The 22,118-nt window shown below is 34.9% G+C and overlaps 1 protein-coding gene, 1 non-coding gene and 2 pseudogenes across 3 annotated transcripts; all 4 read right to left on the bottom strand.

Annotated features, from left to right (window-relative positions):
• Nucleotides 1-622: 622 nt before the first annotated feature.
• On the bottom strand, nucleotides 623-1,661 carry LOC120169749 (annotated as a pseudogene).
• Nucleotides 1,662-8,352: 6,691 nt separating this feature from the next.
• Nucleotides 8,353-9,848, bottom strand: LOC120169665 (60S ribosomal protein L32-1-like). 2 transcript variants are annotated; one of them, XM_039177775.1, is made up of 4 exons: nucleotides 9,732-9,848; nucleotides 9,507-9,621; nucleotides 8,654-8,835; nucleotides 8,353-8,563 (listed from the first exon to the last, which is right to left on the bottom strand). In XM_039177775.1, exons 2-4 carry the CDS (start codon nucleotides 9,594-9,596, stop codon nucleotides 8,434-8,436), a joined length of 402 nt encoding a protein of 133 aa, XP_039033706.1. In that variant the 5' UTR covers nucleotides 9,597-9,621; nucleotides 9,732-9,848; the 3' UTR covers nucleotides 8,353-8,433. The 2 variants fall into 2 exon arrangements, with proteins under 2 accessions (XP_039033706.1, XP_039033707.1); XM_039177776.1 differs by having other exon boundaries at nucleotides 9,507-9,601; nucleotides 9,732-9,747.
• On the bottom strand, nucleotides 9,317-9,409 carry LOC120170039. Its single transcript, XR_005520718.1, has one exon. It is a non-coding gene; the product is annotated as a small nucleolar RNA U31b (small nucleolar RNA).
• A 5,454-nt stretch (nucleotides 9,849-15,302) lies between the features above and the next one.
• LOC120169915 lies at nucleotides 15,303-19,932 on the bottom strand (annotated as a pseudogene).
• Between the last annotated feature and the right edge of the window lie 2,186 nt (nucleotides 19,933-22,118).

The following is a 22,118-nucleotide window of genomic DNA, read 5'->3' as shown; positions in this document are numbered from 1 at the left end:
TTCCTGGCAGACATAACCCTTAATAGTGAAGCAAAAAAGTCGAAAAAACTAAATTTAGCAATCACTACATGGACTCTCCCAGGGAAAATTAACCCAGGATCTCAAAGTAGTCGAGTCTGTCATGACATGAGCCAGCAGCTTAGCAGCATTGCTAGCTTGGTCCATCATGTATGGCTGGACAGACTCAGGTCGCACTCGGCATACATCGCAGAGATCAGCAAAACGTATCTTTCCCGGAATTAACTCCTTCCTTTAGAACAGCCAGCACAAAACCTGCAATGGTGTCTACAACATAGACCGGGTGAAACCTCACACCACATAGCAGAAGCAACACTGTCTGCCAACCACACCAAATTTGATTGGGTTAGTGTCTGAGCCTCTTGCCAACCCTGCTCCACCAACTTTCATACACGTTACATCATAATTTGCGGTATAAAGATATACTTGAAAACCATTATAATATGAGCTTTATGTTAAGTTGCCGCTACAGTACTACCTATTTATATCTTATTTTTCAAAATTCGTTTAACTTGAATCCAGATATTTGTGTGCTTTCAAAGATTGAAAGTGGTTATGGATCATTACTTCATTCACTAAATTATCTGAAAACAAAAAACTTGAACAACATAGCAATGAAGAAGAAGTGGAATTTGATCTTTAAAATACACTGTAAACCTTGGTTCTTTCTAACATGAACAAAATCTATTGTTCAATCCGAAGAGATAAAATTACAACTCCTGAAAGAAAAGAGCGACGCGTCATAGTTCCAACTGCACAAACTCGCAATCATCAGCATCGCCACCGCTGACGGTGCCTCCACCGTTGTAGTACTGCATGACCGCTACTCTCATGTCCTCAAACCGTTTACTCCACTCAAAGAACTGCAACAATTTCTCTAGCTCCCTATCTTCACTATCATCTACAAACGGTCGTATAGGAACAGCATTTTCCGGTTGCAGAGAGTAAGCATTCGGGTTATCATCGACGATGACGAGTCTCCCCAAATTTCTCCCCATTTCCGACAAGTCCTTGACGAATTTCCCGTTCACTTCCTTGCACGAATACCGATAAAGCCGGTGCGATATAAACCGGCCTTCGGGGTCGAGCTTATCGAGAACCTGGGAAGCGTATTCCTTGCTAATTTCTTCCAAGAAAAAATCGACCCCGGGCCGTTTCAACACGTAAAAGTTCATGATTTGGTCGTCCATGCTCGGCTTCACTATGAAATCGTACGTTTTGGGTGGTGGGTCGGTGCTGGAATGCACTAAGGTCTGGTCCAGGTCAAGAAAGATAGTCTTTTTCGTCGTGGAAATCAACGGCGGAAGCAAGCACCGGTCGAATACGAGAACCTTGGGAACGGAGAAATTGCTTTCGAATTCATCCGACTCTTCTTCTTGGTGAAGGATCTTGTAGCCTTTCCGGGAGCGCTTGCCAGCGGCGGAAGGTGTTATCGCTAGGTGGGATAACTTCGAGAAAAGCCTGAAGATCCGGCGGCGGCAAAGTCTTGATGGACTTGTTGAGGGATGCGATGACGGAGAAAGAAGAAGCATTCTTCTTTGTCGGAGAAGTCTTTCTCTGGTGGTGGCGCTTGATGAAACGCGGCGGAGATCGCTTCTTGATGATCTTGGAAACCATTTCGGGGCTGTGAATTATGAAAGGGTGATGGAGAATTAACATTTCTTCGTTGAGATTTTAAAAATGGAAGCAGAAGTGGAGGTTTTTTCTTCGGTTCGGATCGTAACTAGAATTAGTAAGGGTTCCGTTATGCTTTCAATTTTTTTGGTTCGGTGTAACGGTCATGGAATTGAGAGGTTCGGAGTGGGAGAGCTTGGTTAGAAACTAGTGTACACTGTAAGGGGCCGTTACATTTTATTTATCTTATTTTATTAATGAGTGTTGATAATTTAAAATGGATTTTGTCTGTGAACTGATTATATTATTTTTCGTTAAAAAATGTGTCAACATCCAAAGATATGTCATATTAATAATGAAATAAAAATTAAGATGATTTATAAAATGACGTATATTTTGATTATCAAATTTTTAAAAAGATTTATAATAAAATTATTAAAATTTTAATTTATTTTCTTTGCGATCATTATCACTAAAATATATTGATGTGATACATTAAAGTTATATTTTTTTTCTTAAAATTCTAAGTTTCTTAAACTATTCTGTAATTATTCTCTTACGATCATTATCGCCTCTAAACATGACACCCAGAGACGGAGTTCTCTTGGGACTCAAAGAGGTCCCGGCCCGTGTAAAAAAGTTATATGTTCAATAGATTCTGATCTAATAGGATTTTAATTTGTGTAAAAATAAGTATTGGCCCAACAGAGGGAATTGATTTAGAGTTTGTTGAACTTAAAGCAATCGAAACTGCTCTTGCAGTTTTTATCGAAGCGGGATGGGTAGGAAAAACTTCCTTAGTGATAGAATCGGACCGTGAAGTTGTTCTAAATTGGATTGCTTTCCCGTTAATGCATCCTTGGAAGTGGTGGAGCGTTCTAGACTCGGTGGACCAGTAATCCCGGGTAGGGCTGTAAATGAGACGAGACAAATCGTGAGTTATTCGAGATCGACTCGATCAAGGCTCGATAAATACTCGGATCGAATGGACTTGAGCTCGAGCTCGAGTTTTTAACGAGTTGAAATGAGCTATTCGATATTCGACTCGAAAAGCTCATGAGCAGCTCGAAAATATAATATATTAAGATTTTATTTAAAAAAATAAATTAATAATAATATTAATATTTATGTATTGATTTTTTTTTAAAAATACAGTAAGATTTCATGTATTTAAGGTTCATATTCGAGTTTGAGTTTGAGGCTTCAATCGAGTTAAGTTTAAGATTTTTTTTTCATTTCGAGCCTTTTCGAGTTGCTCACGAGCTTCAGTTCAAGATTTCGAGTTCGAGTCGAGCTTGAAAATTTTAAGCTCGCGAGTTTTCGAGTCGAGTCGAGCTCTATTTCAGAGTTTTCGAGTCGAGTCAAGCTCAACAATACTCAAACTCGACTCAACTCGTTTACACCCCTAATCCCGAGTAATCTCTCATATTCATTTCTCCTATACCCCGAGATATCTAAATGGTATGGCCGATAATCTAGCAAAAGATAGAATTGCAAGACCTGTTTTGACCCTTGCAAATTAAATATATTATTTAATTTAAATATTAGTAAGATAATTATTTTTTAAATATATTAACTTAAAAAGATATTTGTTAACTTTTTTTTTACTTTGAATATTAAAAATAATTATATACTTTTGTATATTTCAAATTAAAATAATACATATTTAAGTTTGAATAGTAAAAGGAGTTTTATCTTTTGAATATTTTAAATTAAAAGATATTATTATCCGTTTAATGTTGAATATTAAAAAGATATTTGGTTGAATTAAATCTCTCTTAAAAATCTCCTATAAATAGTGAGCAAACTTATTAGGTTTTTCACATCTCAAGATATCTCTGAACTCAGTTTTGAAAAAGTTTTCTTCCTTAGTTTTTTCTAGTGATAGGCAAAGGCAAGAATTGTTTGTGATTTGTGCATATGTGTTAATGTAGCTGATCATTAGTTGTTGTATCCGTGGAGACAGATGACCAACGAACTCGATCATTAAAAGAGTGGCTGAAAATATGTCTTAAGGAAACTATGTAGCGACAGGCCTTAACTGATTCTGATCGATATATCAAAATAAAAAGAGTATTTGTTTCCATTTATTTTTATCTCGTCTTCTAAGAAGTTTCACTTTTTTGATTTATTTTCTCATATTAATATTGTCTCAAATTATTATTTCGGATAACAATTTCAAGATAAGAGTAAACTCGTTCATTCTCTTTATCATTTTGTACTTTTTGATATTTTATAATGATAATTATTCATTTTTAATTTTTATATCATTCTTGAATTGATGTGCGTTTTTCTTTTATTAAAAGTATATGGTCCTTGCTTCAGGTCGATCGAAGTAGATTCCAAATTTATATATTTATATCATATTGGTATTATCATCCACGTCATTTTCTTAATCACATAATCATACTTTGATCTAAAACTACCTGTCTCAGCTAAGTTAAGCTTATTAATTTATCTATTTAAGATAATCACTACTATAATTGTTGTTAAAACACTGAAAAATAAAGATAAAACAATTTTAACCCAATCAGGTGTCAACACGTATGCTAGTTGACTCCGTAATTAAGGCGCGAAAATGTTTTCCCTCTTTCCAACTCATAGTAACGGAAAATCCCAAAATGCTATGTTTCTCACAACCGTACAATTTTTATAAATCTTCCGTTAGCTTCGTTAAATTAAAGCAGATTTCTTTGAATTTTTCAAATTTAAGTATAAGAAATTGTTAATTCAATCCACAAGAAGTTCCATCTTCGATGGGAATCTCTTCAGTTAATCTAATGGGAAGCTCCATGATCGTCAACGTCCCATCTTCGCCGTCTTCATCGTCTTCATCTTCGTCGTCCTCGCGGGTTCATCAGATGGTTGAGAACGAAGGTGAGGATCGCTTGGGGATGGAGCTGGAAGGTAAGCTTTCGGATCGGAAACGTTTTAGTATGAGATTAGGACGCGAGGTGCCTCGATTGGTCGTTGATAATTTAGAGAGCGAGAGAATGTTATCGTCGTTAAACCGCGGGATTGAAGAATTGGACCAAGGGGAAAACCAATTGAACCTCGAAATCGAAGATTTGGAACGGGAAGTTCTGATGTTGATGATCGCGAAAGGTTTGAAAGGAGATGAAAATTTGGGGAAAGTTGGAGACGATGAAGATATTCTGAAAGCGATGAAATTGAATGATGAATTGAAAGGATTAGGTATCGGAGTTGAAGAACGGGAGAAGAAATCTGGAAAGGGTAAGATTTCAAAACTTGATGTTTCTAGAAGTAAAGTGTATCCCAATAAGAAAAAAGTTGCCCAGAAAATTGAGAAAACCGGGAAAATGATCGACGAAGCCATAAAGGTGAGCGATGATAATGGCGATAAAGATGAGGAGAAATTGAGTAAAGAAGTTGAAATTCTGGAATCGATGTTGGGGAGGGGAAGTTACGGGTTGCTCGATTTGCAGATGATGATGGAGGAAGTCAAGGCCATGAAAGGATCGGAGAAGATGGTGAGTGAGATAAAGGAGAGGATGACTGAGTTGAAGTCCGAGTTATGGGAGCTGAAGAACGCCATTGTTGAGTTAAAAAGCAGGAAAAGGAAGGAATTAATGGGTCGGGCGAAAAAGGAGGAAGAAAATGAAATGAAATACGAGGAACGAGAACAACCACCATCACCACAAGAGTACGCAGAAGAGGAGGAGGAGGATGGGAGTAAGATCAATTGGGATTCGATAATTGCATCGGTCGGAGCTGTTGCCATCGCCGCTGCTGCCGTGTTTTTTATGGGACGGTCAAGCTCAAGGGTGGAGATAAAATCGGAGAAGAAGAACAGGCGCCAAAATGAATAATGTTAAAGCTTCCTTTCAATAGGTGACATGTAGGAGTGAAATTAGGGTTTTATAATATATAAAATTTATCCGTTGCTTGTAGATGGTGGGAATTTTAAATTCTTTCAAGTCTTAATTATTTTGCATTTAAGTTCTAGAAAAATTAATGTTTAAAAGAAATTAAAAAAATAGACATCTTTTTTAATTTAATTCCATACATAATTAAGATTCATATAATAATCATATATAAAATTTTTAAAGTATATATAACATTAAAAATTATTTTATTTCATATGATAATCAGACATTAGAATCATACAATTAACTTAATCATAAGTTTATCCGTAACATAATGATTTGTCATATAAGTTATCCTTTCAAAACGCATTTCCTTTTGGAGCTGCTACAGGTCAAGGGGGAGCAGGTCATGCACGATGATAATATTGTGGAGGCATATGCGTTTACGGCAGGGTTAAAACTGAGGGTAGAGAAAGGATGGGATGGCTTCATTATTGAAACTAATATCATTAATAAATTTACCGCACCTAAAGTTGATCTGTTTATGCCGAAGTTTCATCTAACACAAACTTTAGATATATCATTCCATCATTATTAGAATTTTCAGATCTAATTTAGATTACCAGAAACAAAAAGCGCGTAACCCATGAGTTAGACTAACGGTTCTTAAGATGTAATTTAATGTAACAAGGGTTAGGAGGATTAGGGATGGACATGGGATCTGAACCTGAGGGTTCCGACTCGATCAGGTAAGATTTAAAAAAAACGGGTTTGGGTCGGGTCGGGTTTTTTAGAGGTTATGTTCGAGTTCGGGTTTAATGTGGAAATTATCCGACCCGGCCCAAAAAATTGTAATTTTACCTTATATTTAGGGATAATTGCAATAATATCCCTCCATATTTTTTCAATTAAGTCTCTATTTTTTTTAATAAATATATTATTTTGGGTCGGGTCGGGTTCGGATCAGATGGATATGTATAATTTTTAGGACGGGTTAAGTGGATCCGACACAACCTATGTCCATCTCTAAAGAGGACGTTCAATTTAAAACTGACTCGGTGATGTTTGTTTATAAGATCTCTAGACATACCGATGATATTTCACCTTTAGTATCTTCGTTCAGGAGGTTCGTGCAATTTTTCAATCAAATCCTCGGTTTTATATTACGTATGCTAATTGTTCTTGTGATCATATTGCTCACAAGTCAGCTAGTTGAACTCTTAGATCTGGTAGATCTTTATTTTTTGATTCAGTTTGTTCCGACATTATTTCTCATGATATTTAGAACAATGTACTTAATTATTGATTTATGATATGTGAACACTCTTTTTTCCTTACTAGGTTTAGGAGTTTTAACGACGCCCATGGAGTTAAAAAGTACTGTTATATAGTGAATTTGAATGTTCAAAATGCATATTTAACGACGAACAATCTGTTCTCCAGTTCGCAGCCCTTATCACTTCCAACCCTCAAAATGTCTGGCCATACAATTGGTCCTCGGCCATCACTGTATGCAGCTGGACCTGCATTTCTTGCGGCGTTAATGGCTGAGTCAATGCCTTGAATCTCCCCGACATGAACCTGCAAGGCACTATCCCGCCACCCTTGGGGAAACTCTCGTTGTTGTCATGAGTGGGAACAGTTTTCACGGCCATTTTCCGTCTGAGTTGGCCATACAACTAGGGATGGGCATCTAACCCGAACCCGACCCCGACCCGATCGGGTCGGATTTTTTAAAAAAAAATTCGGGGTTGGGTCGGGTTCGGGTTTAAGGTGAAAAAAATCCGATCCGACCCGACCCGGAAAAATATATACTTTTACCCTATATATTTAGGAATAATTACAATAATACCCCTCCATATTTTTTTTTTCAATTTAGTCACTGTTTTTATTGAATATTTTTTTTTTTTTATTTCGGGTCGGGTCGGGTTTTTAAAACTATCTATCGGGTCGGGTGAAAAAATAATTTCGTCGGGTCGGGTCACGGGTGGAGGTCCCCTTCTTCTTGAGTCGGGTCGGGTGGACCAAAAACCCGACCCAACCCGACCCATGCCCATCCCTGCATACAACCGGGCTTTTGAATCCCATTCCACCTTCCATCTATAATATTTCCTCCTTTTAAGTTGCAGATTTCTTGTCAAATAATTTCTCCGGAAGTTTACCAAGCAACATTGAGAACTTAGCTAAGGCAACATATTGCAGCAACGGATATTGGGAACGCCTTCTTTGCAGGTGAAATACAGAGGGAAATAGGTTATCTTTGTAATTTGCAGATATTTGATGGTCGAAATTCAAACCTTACAGGTCCAGTTCCTGAAGACATCTTCGACATATCTTCATCGGAATAGAATCTCATAGGAAACAATATCCATTATGGTACCCTCCCGTATAACATATGTGGTAATCAGTCGAGCTTTGAAGTTCTTTACTTGGCCCAACGTCAGTTAAATGGTGAAGTTCCTTCCAACTTGATGCCACAAGTTTCAGAATCTAGATTTTTCCGTACACAGATCCACGGGACGAATAGTGTAGCATCGGAAACTTAACCGGTCTCGAGATGTAATTCTTAGGTGATAATGAATTGAATGGTGAAAAATAGAAAACTAGATCAGAATAAACTCAGTGGCAAACTCCCCAGCTGCATCACCAATGCTTTGACGCTCAGTCTCAGAACTTAGTCACCATCGGTTACAATTTACATTCAGATATCAAACGTATTCACATAGTCAACCGTCAAGAAATAAAAATCCAGATACCATGAAGTGAACGTAAAGTAAAACTTAAAAGTGTTTTTAAGAACACGAGAATGTTTTAGAATTGTACTAATAATTATGTTCTGCTCAACGATGTCTAACAAAAATCACGGTGAAGAACGTGATTCGACATCTAAAACAACAAAATTGTCCAAAAACTTAAAAACCAACCTGAACAAACAGAGCTCATCAATAAATATAACTAATACAAGCTTGTGCTTTCATTCATCCTCCTGGCTGCGCAACCTGGCAAGCTTGTTAGTAACAACAACATCAAGCTGAGCCGCTCGTTCCACAATCTCTTTTCTCTTCTTCGTGGAAACATCATGGGCAATCTCAGCACAGTACGTCCTGATAAGCAACAAATCACATTGAGAACACAAACATAATTGATATAACATCGGTAATGATACTAATTTTTGGTACGCTATCAATGGATACCTGTTGTGCATCATTAAGAGTTCAAGCTCTCCAACATTGTGCACAACAAATTTCTTAAAGCCATTCGGAAGATAGTGACGAGTCTTCTTGTCTGAACCATAACCAATGTTGGGCATCAAAGTACATCCTTTGAACTTTCTTCTTACACGAGAATCAATACCCTTTGGTCTACGCCAGTTTGTCTGTCATCAATCAACAGGATAAACATGATAAGTAACACGAACAAAGTAGAATTAACATGGAAATGAGGAAAATCAATGTGGCCAGGGATTTAGTAACAGAAAGCTTGTGATTGAAAAAAGCCAACTGTGTCACAAGACCTGGTAAACGATTTTCGTTCGTCCTTACAAATGAAATGCCCAGTTACAAATACATAAAAACTGGACATTAGATACCACAGTCGAGAGCTACAAGAATTCATTGCAACTTCATTTTGTAAAACAAAGAATTAAAAAAAAAAAAGTATACTTTATAAGGCTGAATACCCCTATTGGAGCAATGGTAAATGGATCCGATAGTCGATCGATACTGAATCGGCATATAGAAAGTCAGACTGGGTGTCAAAGATCTATCTTCATACCCACACTCAAATTAATTAAGGAAATGGAAATCAGATAATAATTTATGAGCAAGTGAAGCTGCAGCTAGTAATTAAAGAAATGGAAATCAGATAACAATGTCAATCACCAACTTACATACGAAGACATTGAATATATGCAAAGTAAGACTGGGGCGACAATAACTATCATCATTTTTCATTTTTTTTCCTAAAAAACCTAAGATAAAAAATAAATAAAAAGGCTGAAAAGTAAAAACCAAAACTTGAATGATAACGAGGAACTTTTGATTATACCTTGACGGAGATTTTGCGATCGCTTTGGGGTCTCTTGAACTTCTTGACCCTCTTCTTCACGATCTTCTTACTTAATAGTGGCACCGCCATTTCTTCTTTTTCTTCTTCTTACCTCCTTCGCCATTAACAAACAAACAAAAAAAAAGTTACTAAAGCCGATGGAATAATACTTCATTAAGAAATCTAAATAAGAAAAGAAAGAGGGAGGTCTGTATGTATGCTTACTGGGAAATTAGGTATTACGTTGGCCGCCGATTTTGCTGCTGTGGAGTTGCAGCTGGTTATATATAAGGTTTTATCTTTTTTTTTAGGGTTTGTCGAGAGATACGGATGCTCGGGGGGAAAGATCGACGGTGGAAAATAGGTGATTCTTTTGTTCGTTTTAAAGGTCTAATTCTTCATAATTTTAAATTTGGTCCCTTCACTTTAATTCCATAAATTTAGTCTTTATTTAAGATTTATAGGATATTTAGGCATGATATTACCACGTTTGGTTCATAAAAATTATCTTAAACTGATAATCTTTTGTTCTCAACTGTGTCAAGATTTTGAATTTTAAATATTAATCTCATTATTACTTTTTTTAGAATAATGTAAGATTTTTAAATTTATACTATTTTTAGAGGACGAACTAAGTGGTCCCCTTGATAAAGAAATTGTTGTTATTCCTTAAGGATTCGAGTTCGATCATATTTTATTGAGTCTTTAGACTATGAGAAATTATAAAATAATTATTTGAAAAAATAACAAATTAATCATTTTATTAAAAAAAAACTTAACGCATGTGATGTGTTAGTTAAATAAATTAGCATAAAAAAATCGTCAAGCAGTTTTCGTTATGAATCCGTCAAAAGCTCCGAGTGTTGATGATTTTCATGTTTTCTTCTATCAAAAAAATTGGGAAGTGATTAGTGATGGGTTTTACCGGTTAGTGCAAGAAGCTTTCGATACTGGAGTGATTTTCCAAGAACTCAATAGAACTTTGCTTGTGTTAATTCCAAAGATGGCAAACCCAGAGAGTTTCACTCACTTTAGGGCCATAAATTTGAGACATGTAAAATCATAACAAAGGTGATAGTTAATAGACATAAACCACTCGTGTCGAAATGGGTGTCGGAGAACCAAACAAGTTTTTTTTCGGTAAGAAGCATTACTGATAACATTATAATAGCTCAAGAAGTGGTACACTCGATGTGCAAAAAAACATGAAAACTTGGGTGGATGTCGATCAAAATTGATCTCGAAAAAGCCTGTGATCGCTTCGAATGGGATTTTATAAAAGGCACCTTGGTTGATATCGGATGCCCCGGAAGTCTTCGCAGTCTAATAACGAGTTGTGTCACAACGGTGTCCACTCAAAGTGTTATGGAATGGCTCTACAACTGAAAGATTCAAACCTTTTAGAGGGATCCGACAAGGAGATCCACTCTCACCGTATCTCTTTGTTATTTGTATGAAAAGGTTGGTTCATGCAATCCAAAAAGCAGTAACTGTAGGCGATTGGAAACCAATTTGATTAAATCGAGATGGTCCTATGATATCACATTTCTTTTTTACAGATGATCTTATTATGTTTGCTGAGGCCTTTACAACTCAATTGGAGGTTATCCAACGAATTCTTTTGGAGTTTTACAAAAGGTGAGTCTCGCAAAAACAAACATTTTCTTCTCTAAGAATATGGTGATGGTTAATCGTGATACAATTAGCAATGGGTTTCAATTTACTTCAGTTAGTGATTTGGGTCAGTACCTTGGCATTCCACTCCTCCATCGTCGAGTTTCTTATGGGACTTATAGCTACTTGGAATGACATCTATCAGAGTTTGATTTAGAACATGGGTAATGGCAATCAAATTCAATTTTGGAAGGACCCTTGGCTAGGGAATCTTGGGCCTTTGGAAAAATTAAGATTGGATAAACCTGACGGAAACATGAATGCTGGAACGCTTGCTTCTGTGATCAAGCAACATGGGGAGTGGAAGTGGGATAAAATTCATACATGCTTACCATATCCGACGATGCTCCATCTTGCTGCTGTTAAACCACCATTAGCAAATAGAAGAGATGATAAACTCGGCTGGATATGGGGAAAACGTCAACATTTTTCAATTTCAAGAGCATACAAACACCGAATGGGGATGAATGGAACAAATGGATCTGGGAAACTATATCGAACTTTCAGGGTTTACCAAGAGTTCACCTCCTTCTTTGGTTGATCTGAAACGGGAAATTGACGACTAATGAAAAAAGTGCGACGACATGTGACTGAGGAAGGAAGTTGTAACTTTTGTGGGGGCTGTACCATAATCTCTAGAGAATGCTTTACGGCGCGAACAGTTTGGAACGAACTGATCAAACCACACCGGATGGAGATTTATTGTTCAGTTTGGAACGAACGGACTTAACTAATATTCTTATATCAGGCTATGAAAAAACCATTGATGATTGAGCACATTCTATGACAATTGTTGTAAACAACAATAATTGACCAAATGAAAGATTTTTAAATTATTTTATTGGAACTTTTCAAAGAGATATTTTACAATTTTTTCGTAGATATGAAAAATCAACAATAGATATGAAGAATCAACAATAGATATGGAGCAAAAAGGGCGATTAATTAATCAATTCAAACGCCTAAAGATATTTTAAAAGGATTAACACAAATTCTAAAAGCAGAATTTTGTGGTTATTTTGATAAGCAAGATTAAGACGGTCAAGCTAGTTATATTTTATCAAAAACAAAATTATGTGATATAAGATATTTAGAAGAATTCTCTAAAAACATTCCTCATGAATATCGAAAATTAAAAAAATATAATTTTGGAAAAACCAATATTTCCATAAATTACCAACATCATGGGATGATCTTTGTATAAACAAATACGAATCTTATCTTGAAAAAAATAGTAGATTATCTGGTGTAGAAATTAATGGAATAGATTCTATTGGAAATATAATTAAATTTTCAAGATCAAGGCTGAGGATGGAAGTTGTAACAACAATTGTCAAACCAGTTTGCAACATTTCTTTTATTAAGATTTTCTACACTATAAGGAACTGGCTGTGAAGTTTCTTTTGTATATTCAGTTTTGACTTCATTACTGTAAATATTTTTTACTTACTCTCCTATTAACTTAGTAGTATTTTGATCTCTATCGTTGTCTCGATTAAAATATCTTAAATAATCGTCTTCAAAAAGATCAAAATATAATTTTCTTTTTCCTTTTAGATTTAGATATGTTTTTATAGGATTTGGATTATTAATATTTTCTTCTGTTGAAGAGTTGTTCTCTTCATCAGATATATCTATTTCAATTGTTTATGAAATATTTATAGTTTTTATATCTTCTGAATTATTCTCATAACCGGTACTATTGTCTGTAGTATCATAATTTAACATACAATGGTAGTTAAATAAACAAATAAATCTTTATGTTTTTCATAAAGTTTTTCTATTACTTTTAAATATTCTACTTTTTCATTATTATCCTTAGTAGTGAAATTTTTTAATTTTTCATTAATTCTTTATAAGATTGAAAATCATATTTTTGTTGAGGTGTAAACCTCTTTTATTTTTTTCTTACTTTCATTCTTTTTATATGAACTTTTAGATAAAATTTCTTCTTCATCTGATAATACTAATATGATGTTTCCATTTTCATAATATAAATGACCTAAATCGATATTATCTTCTTGTTTAGAAGGTATTACAACTTAATCTAATTTATTATTAATATCAGATAATAAATTTTTAGATTCACCGTTTAGATCTATTTAAGTTACCTCCCCTAGATTACTAATTTTTTATTCTATTTTATTTATTCTATTATATATCTTATTAAAATATATGGAGGTCATATCTATTAAATTATTAAAACTTTTACTAATAATATTATTTTCATTCTTAGAGTTTATATGCTACACAAAGTTTACGGATGGGGATCATAGACCCATAACTGGCCTCACAACATGCGATGGAGTTATTCAAGATGCTTCGGGAAATTGGATCTGTGGTTTTTCGAAAACTATAGAAGTACGTACGGTGTTAGATGCTGAACTTTGGGGTGCTCTACAAGGACTTACTATAGCTTGGAAGTTGGGTCTGAAACACGTAGTGCTTGAGACGGATGGCAAAGATACTTGGTTACTCCTCCAGCAAGGTGATAATATGGAGTCGGTCTATCACTTGATCCCTCATATAGTGGATATTATTTGTCGAGATTGACAGTTGGTTTTTACCCACGTGACTCAAGAAGGAATTCGGACAGCGAACGCCATGGAGAAGTTAACTTGTAACCTTCCGTTTGGACATCACACTTTCAACGACTCTCCTATGGAGATTTTGCCAATCTTTCACGCCGAGTTAGATACAGCAGTAAACAGAGATGAGCCTTTAGTTTAGACCCTTTGTTTTCTTCTTTCTACCAAAAAAATAGCATAATAATAATTTAGCTCTCCATTTTAACATTTTATTTTGATTTAAGGGTTGGCAACGACAACCATCAATGGTAAACCGTGATTGACGACATTGATGAGCAATGACTAATAATGGGAACTTTGACTAGATTTAGATATCAAATTGATATTTTATCTAAAGTTTATGGATTAAATTAGTATTGGTCTAAAATTCATAGGTTTAGATAAAATTTAACTAATTTTACTAATGTGTCGGAATTAACAATTCAGTAACCAGAATATAATAAACCGATTATGTAGATGACCAAAATATTACTTTTTTCAAAATCAATGGACCAAAATAAAAATAAGACTGCTTAAAAATATAACTATCAAAATGATAAACAAAGTATAGTAGTCATAGAGAACATGGAAGGGAAGAAGATAAGCGGCATGAGAGAGAGAGTAGAAGTGTAATTCTTAATTGTAAGTTCCTACATCCCTTGATAAAATACAAATTTTAGGGGCTGTTTGTTTGCCTCTTAATGGAACCATTCAGCGCTGAATGTTGAACCGTTCAGTATTCAGCGCTGAATGTTGAACCGTTCAGTATTCAGCGCGTTTGTTTCGCACCTCTGAATGATTTAATGCTGAATGATTCAGCACAGAAGTACATTCTGAATAATTTAGAGCTATTATCAAACATCATGTCACATTCAGAGCTAATTCATACAAAACCTCTGAATCATTCAGCATTTGAATCATTTAGCTCTTAATTATTCTGAAGTAAACAAACATCCCCTTAATCTTTATATATTCAGAATACAACAGCTATAGGCTAATAAAGTAAATATTTTATTATATAGTTGCAACAACCCAAGGATAATTACCACGGTCTTGCTGTGTTAACAACCCTTGATAAACGAGTTTGAAGGTAGTTCGAAGTTGGTGCGGGCGTTATCTCCATGCAATGCTCAGGCAGCATCGTCATAAGCTCGAGCTGCATCTCCGGCAGTGTCGAAAGTTCCAAGCCAAAGCCCGACCTTTTGCAAAGAGTCTTTGATCTCAGCCACCCATTGCTTCTTCTTTCTCGAGGCCAATCCATCAGCACTGATAGGAACTGTCATAATTAAATTCTTCGTTTAATGGAAACTCTGAGAAGCCGAGGTTCGGGTTTCTTATAATGCAGATTTCGAGCGGCTGAGTATCTTTGGAATGCCATTAGTCGACAATAAAGCGTCTGGCAAAACCTGGTGCTTAAAATATTGGGATGTCTATTGTAGGCCTAGTTTATATTGACTCAAATTGTATATTTTTTCTATTGGGTTTTTTAAAGATTTTATATATACACACATGGTGATGGTAGGATTGAATTTTGCTTTTCCCATGACCACAAAAGTAAAACAATGAGAATTTTAATGAAGTCAAAGCAAAGATTTTCGTTCTATTCTGTTATTTCCATAACGCAAAGCTTATCCAAAGAACATGCATTTAAGCAACTGAAAATCGTAGAATGAAACTCGTAGGAGTTGGGAGAGGAAGGTTCAACATCTACCCATTTTTTATTGGCTAGCTCCACATGCGGATTCGGCTTTGATATGGCATAGAATTGAAGTTTATTTATCTTCCTTGTTAACTTCTTCATTATATCCATCGAGAATACCATGCCGAAACCTACCTCAACATCCTCCGTATGCTCGAAAATTTGAATGCCAATATCCGCTTCCTTTTCATTGACTAACCCAAGGAGCAGCAGCAAGCTCTGTCCGCATGGCATACCTGCAAGATACGAGTCTTAGAAACAAGAATCAAGGGAACATGTTAAAGACTGAGGCTGCTAAGTAGACAAGCATTGAATTATATAATGCATGTCTAAGAACCCGTTTGCATGGGCAGACGTCACGAGTTTAAGTGATGCTGTAGAAAGACATTCGATTTGCTTTTTGGGTCTATTATAAAGACATAAACATGCACACAAAAGAAGCATAACGCCTTTCGTTCTGGCATGTTACAGTTCACTTAGTTATCAACTTCACTACATCAGTAAACGGCAATAGATTACAGCCAAAAAAAAAAAAAAAACTGGCAAGTGCACCTTTGAACTCGTGGAAACAAAACCTGCTTTTTGGACTTGATTCAAGAGTCTCTTATGCTGTCAAATGCTCTACCCTATCGGTTTATTATATTCTGGTTACTGAATCGTTAATTCCGACACATTAGTAAAAGTGGTTAAATTTTATCTAAACCTATGAATTTTAGACCAATACTAATATAATCTATAAATTTTAAATAAAATATCAATTTGATATCTAAATCTAGTCAAAGTTCCCATTATTAGTCATTGCTCATCAATGTCGTCAATCACGGTTTACCATTGATTGCCACTGCATTTTCTGTGGTGTTGTTATGGAAACCAGAAATCACTTGTTCTTCGATTGTCAAGTTGCTGCATCATTATGGAAAGCAATCTTCTCCCTCAATGGTTTACGGTTTAGACACTCATCATGGGATGGTTTTTTTTGTTTGGGCTGCTGGTTCTTGGAAGGGTAAATCTTTACTCACTTCTATTTTGAAAATTGCTTCGAATGCATTAATCTACACCCTTTAGCAAGAAAGGAACAAGAGAATCTTCCAAGGTCGTTCCTCAACTGTTGAAGAAATGTTCTGTGCTATCAAGGAAATTGTTGGTCTTCATCTAAGGGGTAGGCTTATCAATAGATTAGATAATGTTAATATTAATCTTTGTAACCAATGGGGTGTAGTTTGATTTTGCTTGATTGCCGATTTTTTGTTTAAGGGCAATCTTTGTAAATCTGAACACTGATTGTTTTTTGTAGCAGTTCTCTGCTCTTTGGGTAATAAAAATGAATTGTCCAAAAAAAACAAGAGTCTCTTATGATATTTTCGTAGAATTGGTAGCAAATATTATTGACTAAAAGGTTTAGAGAAAGCATCAATAGAACAGTTTAAAAGCCCTAGTCTGTTCTTTTTCATGGAAAACAGACTGAACTGGTTTAAATTATAACCTGAATATACTCGACGCCATTCTGGGAAAGATTCTCTACAATGTTGTCTGATGAAAGCAAGCTAATGACTCCTCCAGAGCCAACTGGTGCCTGCAGCATCTCCCAAGGTGATTTCATCAAAATCTTATTCCTGTTTTGTTCCAGCAAACTGCTAACAACCCGCAGCCTCTCTTCTTCCAAGAACCAAACCTGTAATTTGGTTGGGTAAATAAAGGTGTTAGTATACATATATTCATCAAACACGTAGGATAAAAGCAGTTCACATCTATCATTTCCAATTCCTATTTACGTCAAAGTTACAAGCATGACTGCTGGGGCCTATAGCCCTATAGCCTGTGACATCCCAACATTATGGATTTTATCAAAGAGGGATCTCCGAATCCTCAAGAATTCAATGGCAAACTGTAAGTGCCTAAGGAGATTTCAACAGTTGAGAATCACACCCCAATTCCAGAAGTAGACGCATAACTAGCAAAACTTTCTCATTTAATTCAAATTTACACTTGGATGTGGAAAACAATGAAAATGAGCATTTTGAAAACTATAGCCGTCCACACTGAAATATGATAGCAAAACTTACAGACTTAATGAACATTACAAATAACTTTACTCGGCACCTTGTGTTTTAGCATTCAAAGGCTACAACCCAAAGCGGAAAAGAAAATCATAACATATTCCATGGCAATGACACTGACCTTTTCAGGGTCGAATCCAAAATAACTGTTACTTGAGAACAGCTTATTCATGGAATTGATTTCACCTGCTGGACTAATCAAAACCAGTGGTGTAGATGAACGATGTTCTACCTGCAAACATCGAGCGATAAGATTTTATATTCATAAATTGGAACTTCAGTATGAATTGCAGTAGCTTATAAATGAAAATTTCAGTTGCATGAACCAGTAACAACTAACAACTGACAAACTAAGAAAATTTTCCCAAACGTAAGTTCTTATCTTGACACCAACTTCACAAACTTCTCATCATCAGAAAGCAATGTCTGAAGGGAGGATGTTTCAGAATTTTCTGTGCTCGTTGAGAAACCAAGATCAGGGTCATGTTCTTTTCCCTGGTTCCTATGGTAACTCATATCTAAAACAACCGCAACTTTGCCTTTAGAAACAAGATGAAGAGCCTTTTCGTGCAAAGTGAAATTTGTTCCCAGCTTCTCTTCACTTTAGATGGAGTAAAACATTTTTCTGATATCTTTAACCTATTTCTTACCAGCTTAGTCCCAGCGAGCGATTCAATTATACCCCATCTAATTCAAGAAGCAACATAGAAATAAAAATTTCATAATTTAAGCACAATTGTAGATCACCATCACTGTTTATACAGTACAGAGAATGCCTTCTAACAGAATGAAGTCTAAGATGAAAAAAAAAACTGAGTTTTTGCCACCATATTTGAAACAGATGACAAATTTATTCAACGATTAAATGGAAGTTTGATAAGTGCAAAGTGAGAAAAAATGTGTTTATACACTATATATACATATATAAAGGCTTCACCTCTTTGAAGATATCTCAACATTCTCCAATGCCTGCTGAAGCAATGTGGAATTGACATGGACAATCTGATCTGCAAGGAGGCTCACTTGTGACTTCTCTCCAAATCCAAACCCATGAAATACATGTTGCTGTTCCATTTCAATCAATTTCTTTTTTGCAGCTATTAACCGCTTTTGAAATTTTTTTCTTTCTTTCCATTCCTGAAACATGTCGACAGAAGAATCAAGACATGAACCTGATTGACACAAACATGTAAATACATAAACTGTGAAAAAGTACAGCGGCTCATGAATCAACGGAAGAGCTTGAGAAGATGAGCATATGAAATAAATATCAAAATTTCAATTTACTCTATACAAAAAAAATTATTTACTTAAAAATATACTGGAGAACAGAAGCAGAAGGAAAAATGCAATAAAGGGAAGTCCAGCTGACAATAAAATAAGTAAGCAGAATACTATTTTGGAGAATCATGCAAGAAATGAAACAATGAATCAAGTAGATCACAAAATAATATTAGCTTACGAGTTGGCGCCTTTCTTTCTTGGACCTCTCATCGGTTCGTACATTTAGCTCGAGGAGTCCCCTTGGAGGAGTAATCAACATTTCTCTTCTATCCAAATCAACATTAGGAACAATTTCCTCGACAAACGGTACCCAAACAAGGGGACCAGAATCACTAGCTTCAGCCAAATTAGTTGACTCCTCACTTCCATTAGGAATAGGTACAGCTGATTTGAGCATGACATGTAACAGATCATTAGCTCCACTATTGAAAACATTAACAACCGTACCCACACCTTGACCAGTTTCCTGAAAGAAGTTGGTATATAGAAATCTTAAAATTAAGCCTCACCGATCATAACCAAAATTAACAAATAAAATAAACAATCATCTAATACTATGAGAAAGAATTGAAAAGAACAAAAACATCAATATACTTATCACTGTAAAATAATTACTATAATAAGAGGCTTTAGAAGGCAAATTCAAACGTTAAGGTTGTTGAGATGTGAAAAGAAAAATGATGCTTTTATGGGAGTTGCCAGATATGTACATGGAATATTAAGGGCTAATGAGCCAATAAGTACATTACCTTGAGAATGACTCTCATTCCAACAAGATCACGAGTATAAAATTCACCTTCTTCGAGGTGTGGCCTGTCTTCTTCCTCAGCCAATTAAGTTGAACCTACAAGTTTCCTAACCTGAACAACAATAACTTATCAAGATGAAAGCAGGCAAAGAAAAATCAAAGGAGATATCCAAAATAAAGAGCCAAGCTTTCATTAAGATGTAACCAAATATAAAGAAAAAAAAAACTTGTCTTATCATCTCACCTGATCCACTGTTTCAATTCCCCTGAAGCTAAGTATCCAACTCTTCCCAGGATGTTCCCTTCCTTCAACAAGCTCTACTTCTTTAATTGCTTCTTTACCTGAAACTTGTTGCCTTAACCATCTTCTCCCAGACTGGAAGTGAATCGATTTCATGATGAAAGAAGAAAAAAAAATTAAAAGACATTAAGCTGAGGCAGAGGCCAATAATAACCTTAAGAACATGTCATACCTTGCAAAAAGCTCTCCCCGTAACCAATGAGCACTGGATGTGTACCCAATTTCAACAAAACCAGACACGTTGTTGCTAGCTTCAATAGCTTTTTCAGTAGCTGAAGTAGCCAAGTTAATGTCAATATACAGAACGGTTCAAAAGAAATGAAATACAAACAACCCAAGTGAGGAACAAAAAAAAAAAAGCAAAACCCATAGAAAGAACCCTCTAATTGAGCCAAAAATGCTGAAAATGAAAATAAAAAAGCAAGGTTTACCAGTGCTGTGTAAAGGAGAAAGGCCATGGCCCTGACCGTGGAGACGATTCAATGACGAGGATAGAAGAGAAAGCAAAGAGAGAACTAAGTTGACTTTTATTATAATTTTACTGAAGATTACTTAGTGATTCAGTTTATTTAGTAAGAATTATTATTGAATAAGTATTATTTGTGATTAAATATTTTATTCTATAGAGATAGAGTATGTGTTGATTTTTAGAATTATGAGATAATAAGTATCTTAGGAAAATGTAATCTTTTTCCGTATTTATAACTTTTGAGTTTACGTTGTAGATATAAATTTTATAAAAATATTGAGAGAGTAATTAGATATAGATCAGATTTTATAGTTAATTATTATTTTTCTCATCTATTAAGGATAAGATCAAACCACATCTTGTGTGTGATCTTTCATGTCTTAATCTCGTTTTGTTATTTTTGAGCTTATAAATTTTTAACACAAACAATTGATGAGGAGTAATTGGTGGAGATGATGGAATAAATAAATAGATGAAAAATGAGGTGGATAACACATGATTTTTACGTTCACGAATATAATTCACATCAGTAAATAATCATGTCATCATTGTATTTATGACTTAAGGTTAGAATAATCAAAATATGAGTATAGTTATTAGATCATTTTAAAAAATTTAATGACTAAGAACCAAATAAAGCTAAATTTGAGTGATAAAATTTATAATTTTTTTTTTACCATAGGAGCTCTTCTGTTCAATTAGATTGGCGTAATTTGTTACCCAGAAAAATAATAAGATAAACATTATTAACTTGTAAACTTGCCCAAAGTGTGAACACACACGTGCTTATCTACGGATTTGGTTATGCCACGTCATTCTCGTGTTTTTAATCAACACATTATTCACGGTGGTTGTGGGATCGAGTCCCACGGTGAGTAATTCATAATTCTGATCGTTGGAGGTATCTCACGGAAACTGCTCTCAACCTTATGTTAGGGGCAACTTACTATCCTACCTCCTCTTACCCCATTACATATGAGAATAGAGTCGCCTAATATTATCAACTTTTTAATTTACGAATCAAAGTAAATAAAAGTTCTGAATGATTTAATTTTGATACTGATAATTATCACTTACTTTTCAAATTTATTATCAAATACTATTAGTTTTTGAAATTACCTGAAAACTTTGATCTCTTGCCCTCCTAAAGTGCAAACATTGTCATATCCACGTCATCGTCTTAGTTAGAGATAATAAATCAAGGCATCAATTATAATAATTAAAATACGACTTATTAAATTATCTTCCGGATATTAAATTCATACGTAATAATCTCTAAAGATTTAAAAATAAATTAAAGTAAAATAAATTCTGATATTGAATATTTACATTATAATATTCAAATCCAAATAATTAACTACAAAATTAAAGTTAATTTAAATTGTGCATATCCAAAAATTGATATTAGCATTCACTTTGTATCTAAATAATAATTTTAATATCTAAATTTAAATATTTTAATTATTAGAAAAATAAATAAAATACCTAGGGATATTATAATCTATATTATCCACTATCACAGTTTTATCATTCCCACCAACCTCAAGTTAAATGGCAAATTTGTAATTCCACCTCAACGCCGAGGTCAAAGATTGGATTCAACTCTATCATGATTTATTTTTTTATTAATTTTTATCGAACGTGTTTCCGGACCCCAAAAACACATTTAAATACAGTTAAATTCCCCACATTCACAACAAACAATTCCCTCAATTTCTTCCTCCTCGTCTCCCATTCAATCATTCTATCTGCGCTTTTAACTCCATTCGTCCAATCAACATTATTTCACAAAAAGAGTATTTTTATTTCAATA

The sequence above is a fragment of the Hibiscus syriacus genome, unplaced genomic scaffold, assembly GCF_006381635.1.
Source record: "Hibiscus syriacus cultivar Baekdansim isolate YM2019G1 unplaced genomic scaffold, ASM638163v2 tig00111769_pilon, whole genome shotgun sequence".
Classification (NCBI taxonomy): Eukaryota; Viridiplantae; Streptophyta; class Magnoliopsida; order Malvales; family Malvaceae; genus Hibiscus; species Hibiscus syriacus.
This window is presented reverse-complemented; position numbering and strand designations above follow the sequence as displayed.

Coding starts and splice junctions, on each gene's coding strand:
- LOC120169665 (XM_039177775.1), bottom strand. CDS start 9,596: ATGGCGGTGCCACTATTAAGTAAGAAGATCGTGAAGAAGAGGGTCAAG. Junction 8,836..9,506: donor ATCGCAAAATCTCCGTCAAG/GTATAATCAAAA, acceptor GATTGATGACAG/ACAAACTGGCGTAGACCAAA. Junction 8,564..8,653: donor CTCTTAATGATGCACAACAG/GTATCCATTGAT, acceptor GTTGCTTATCAG/GACGTACTGTGCTGAGATTG.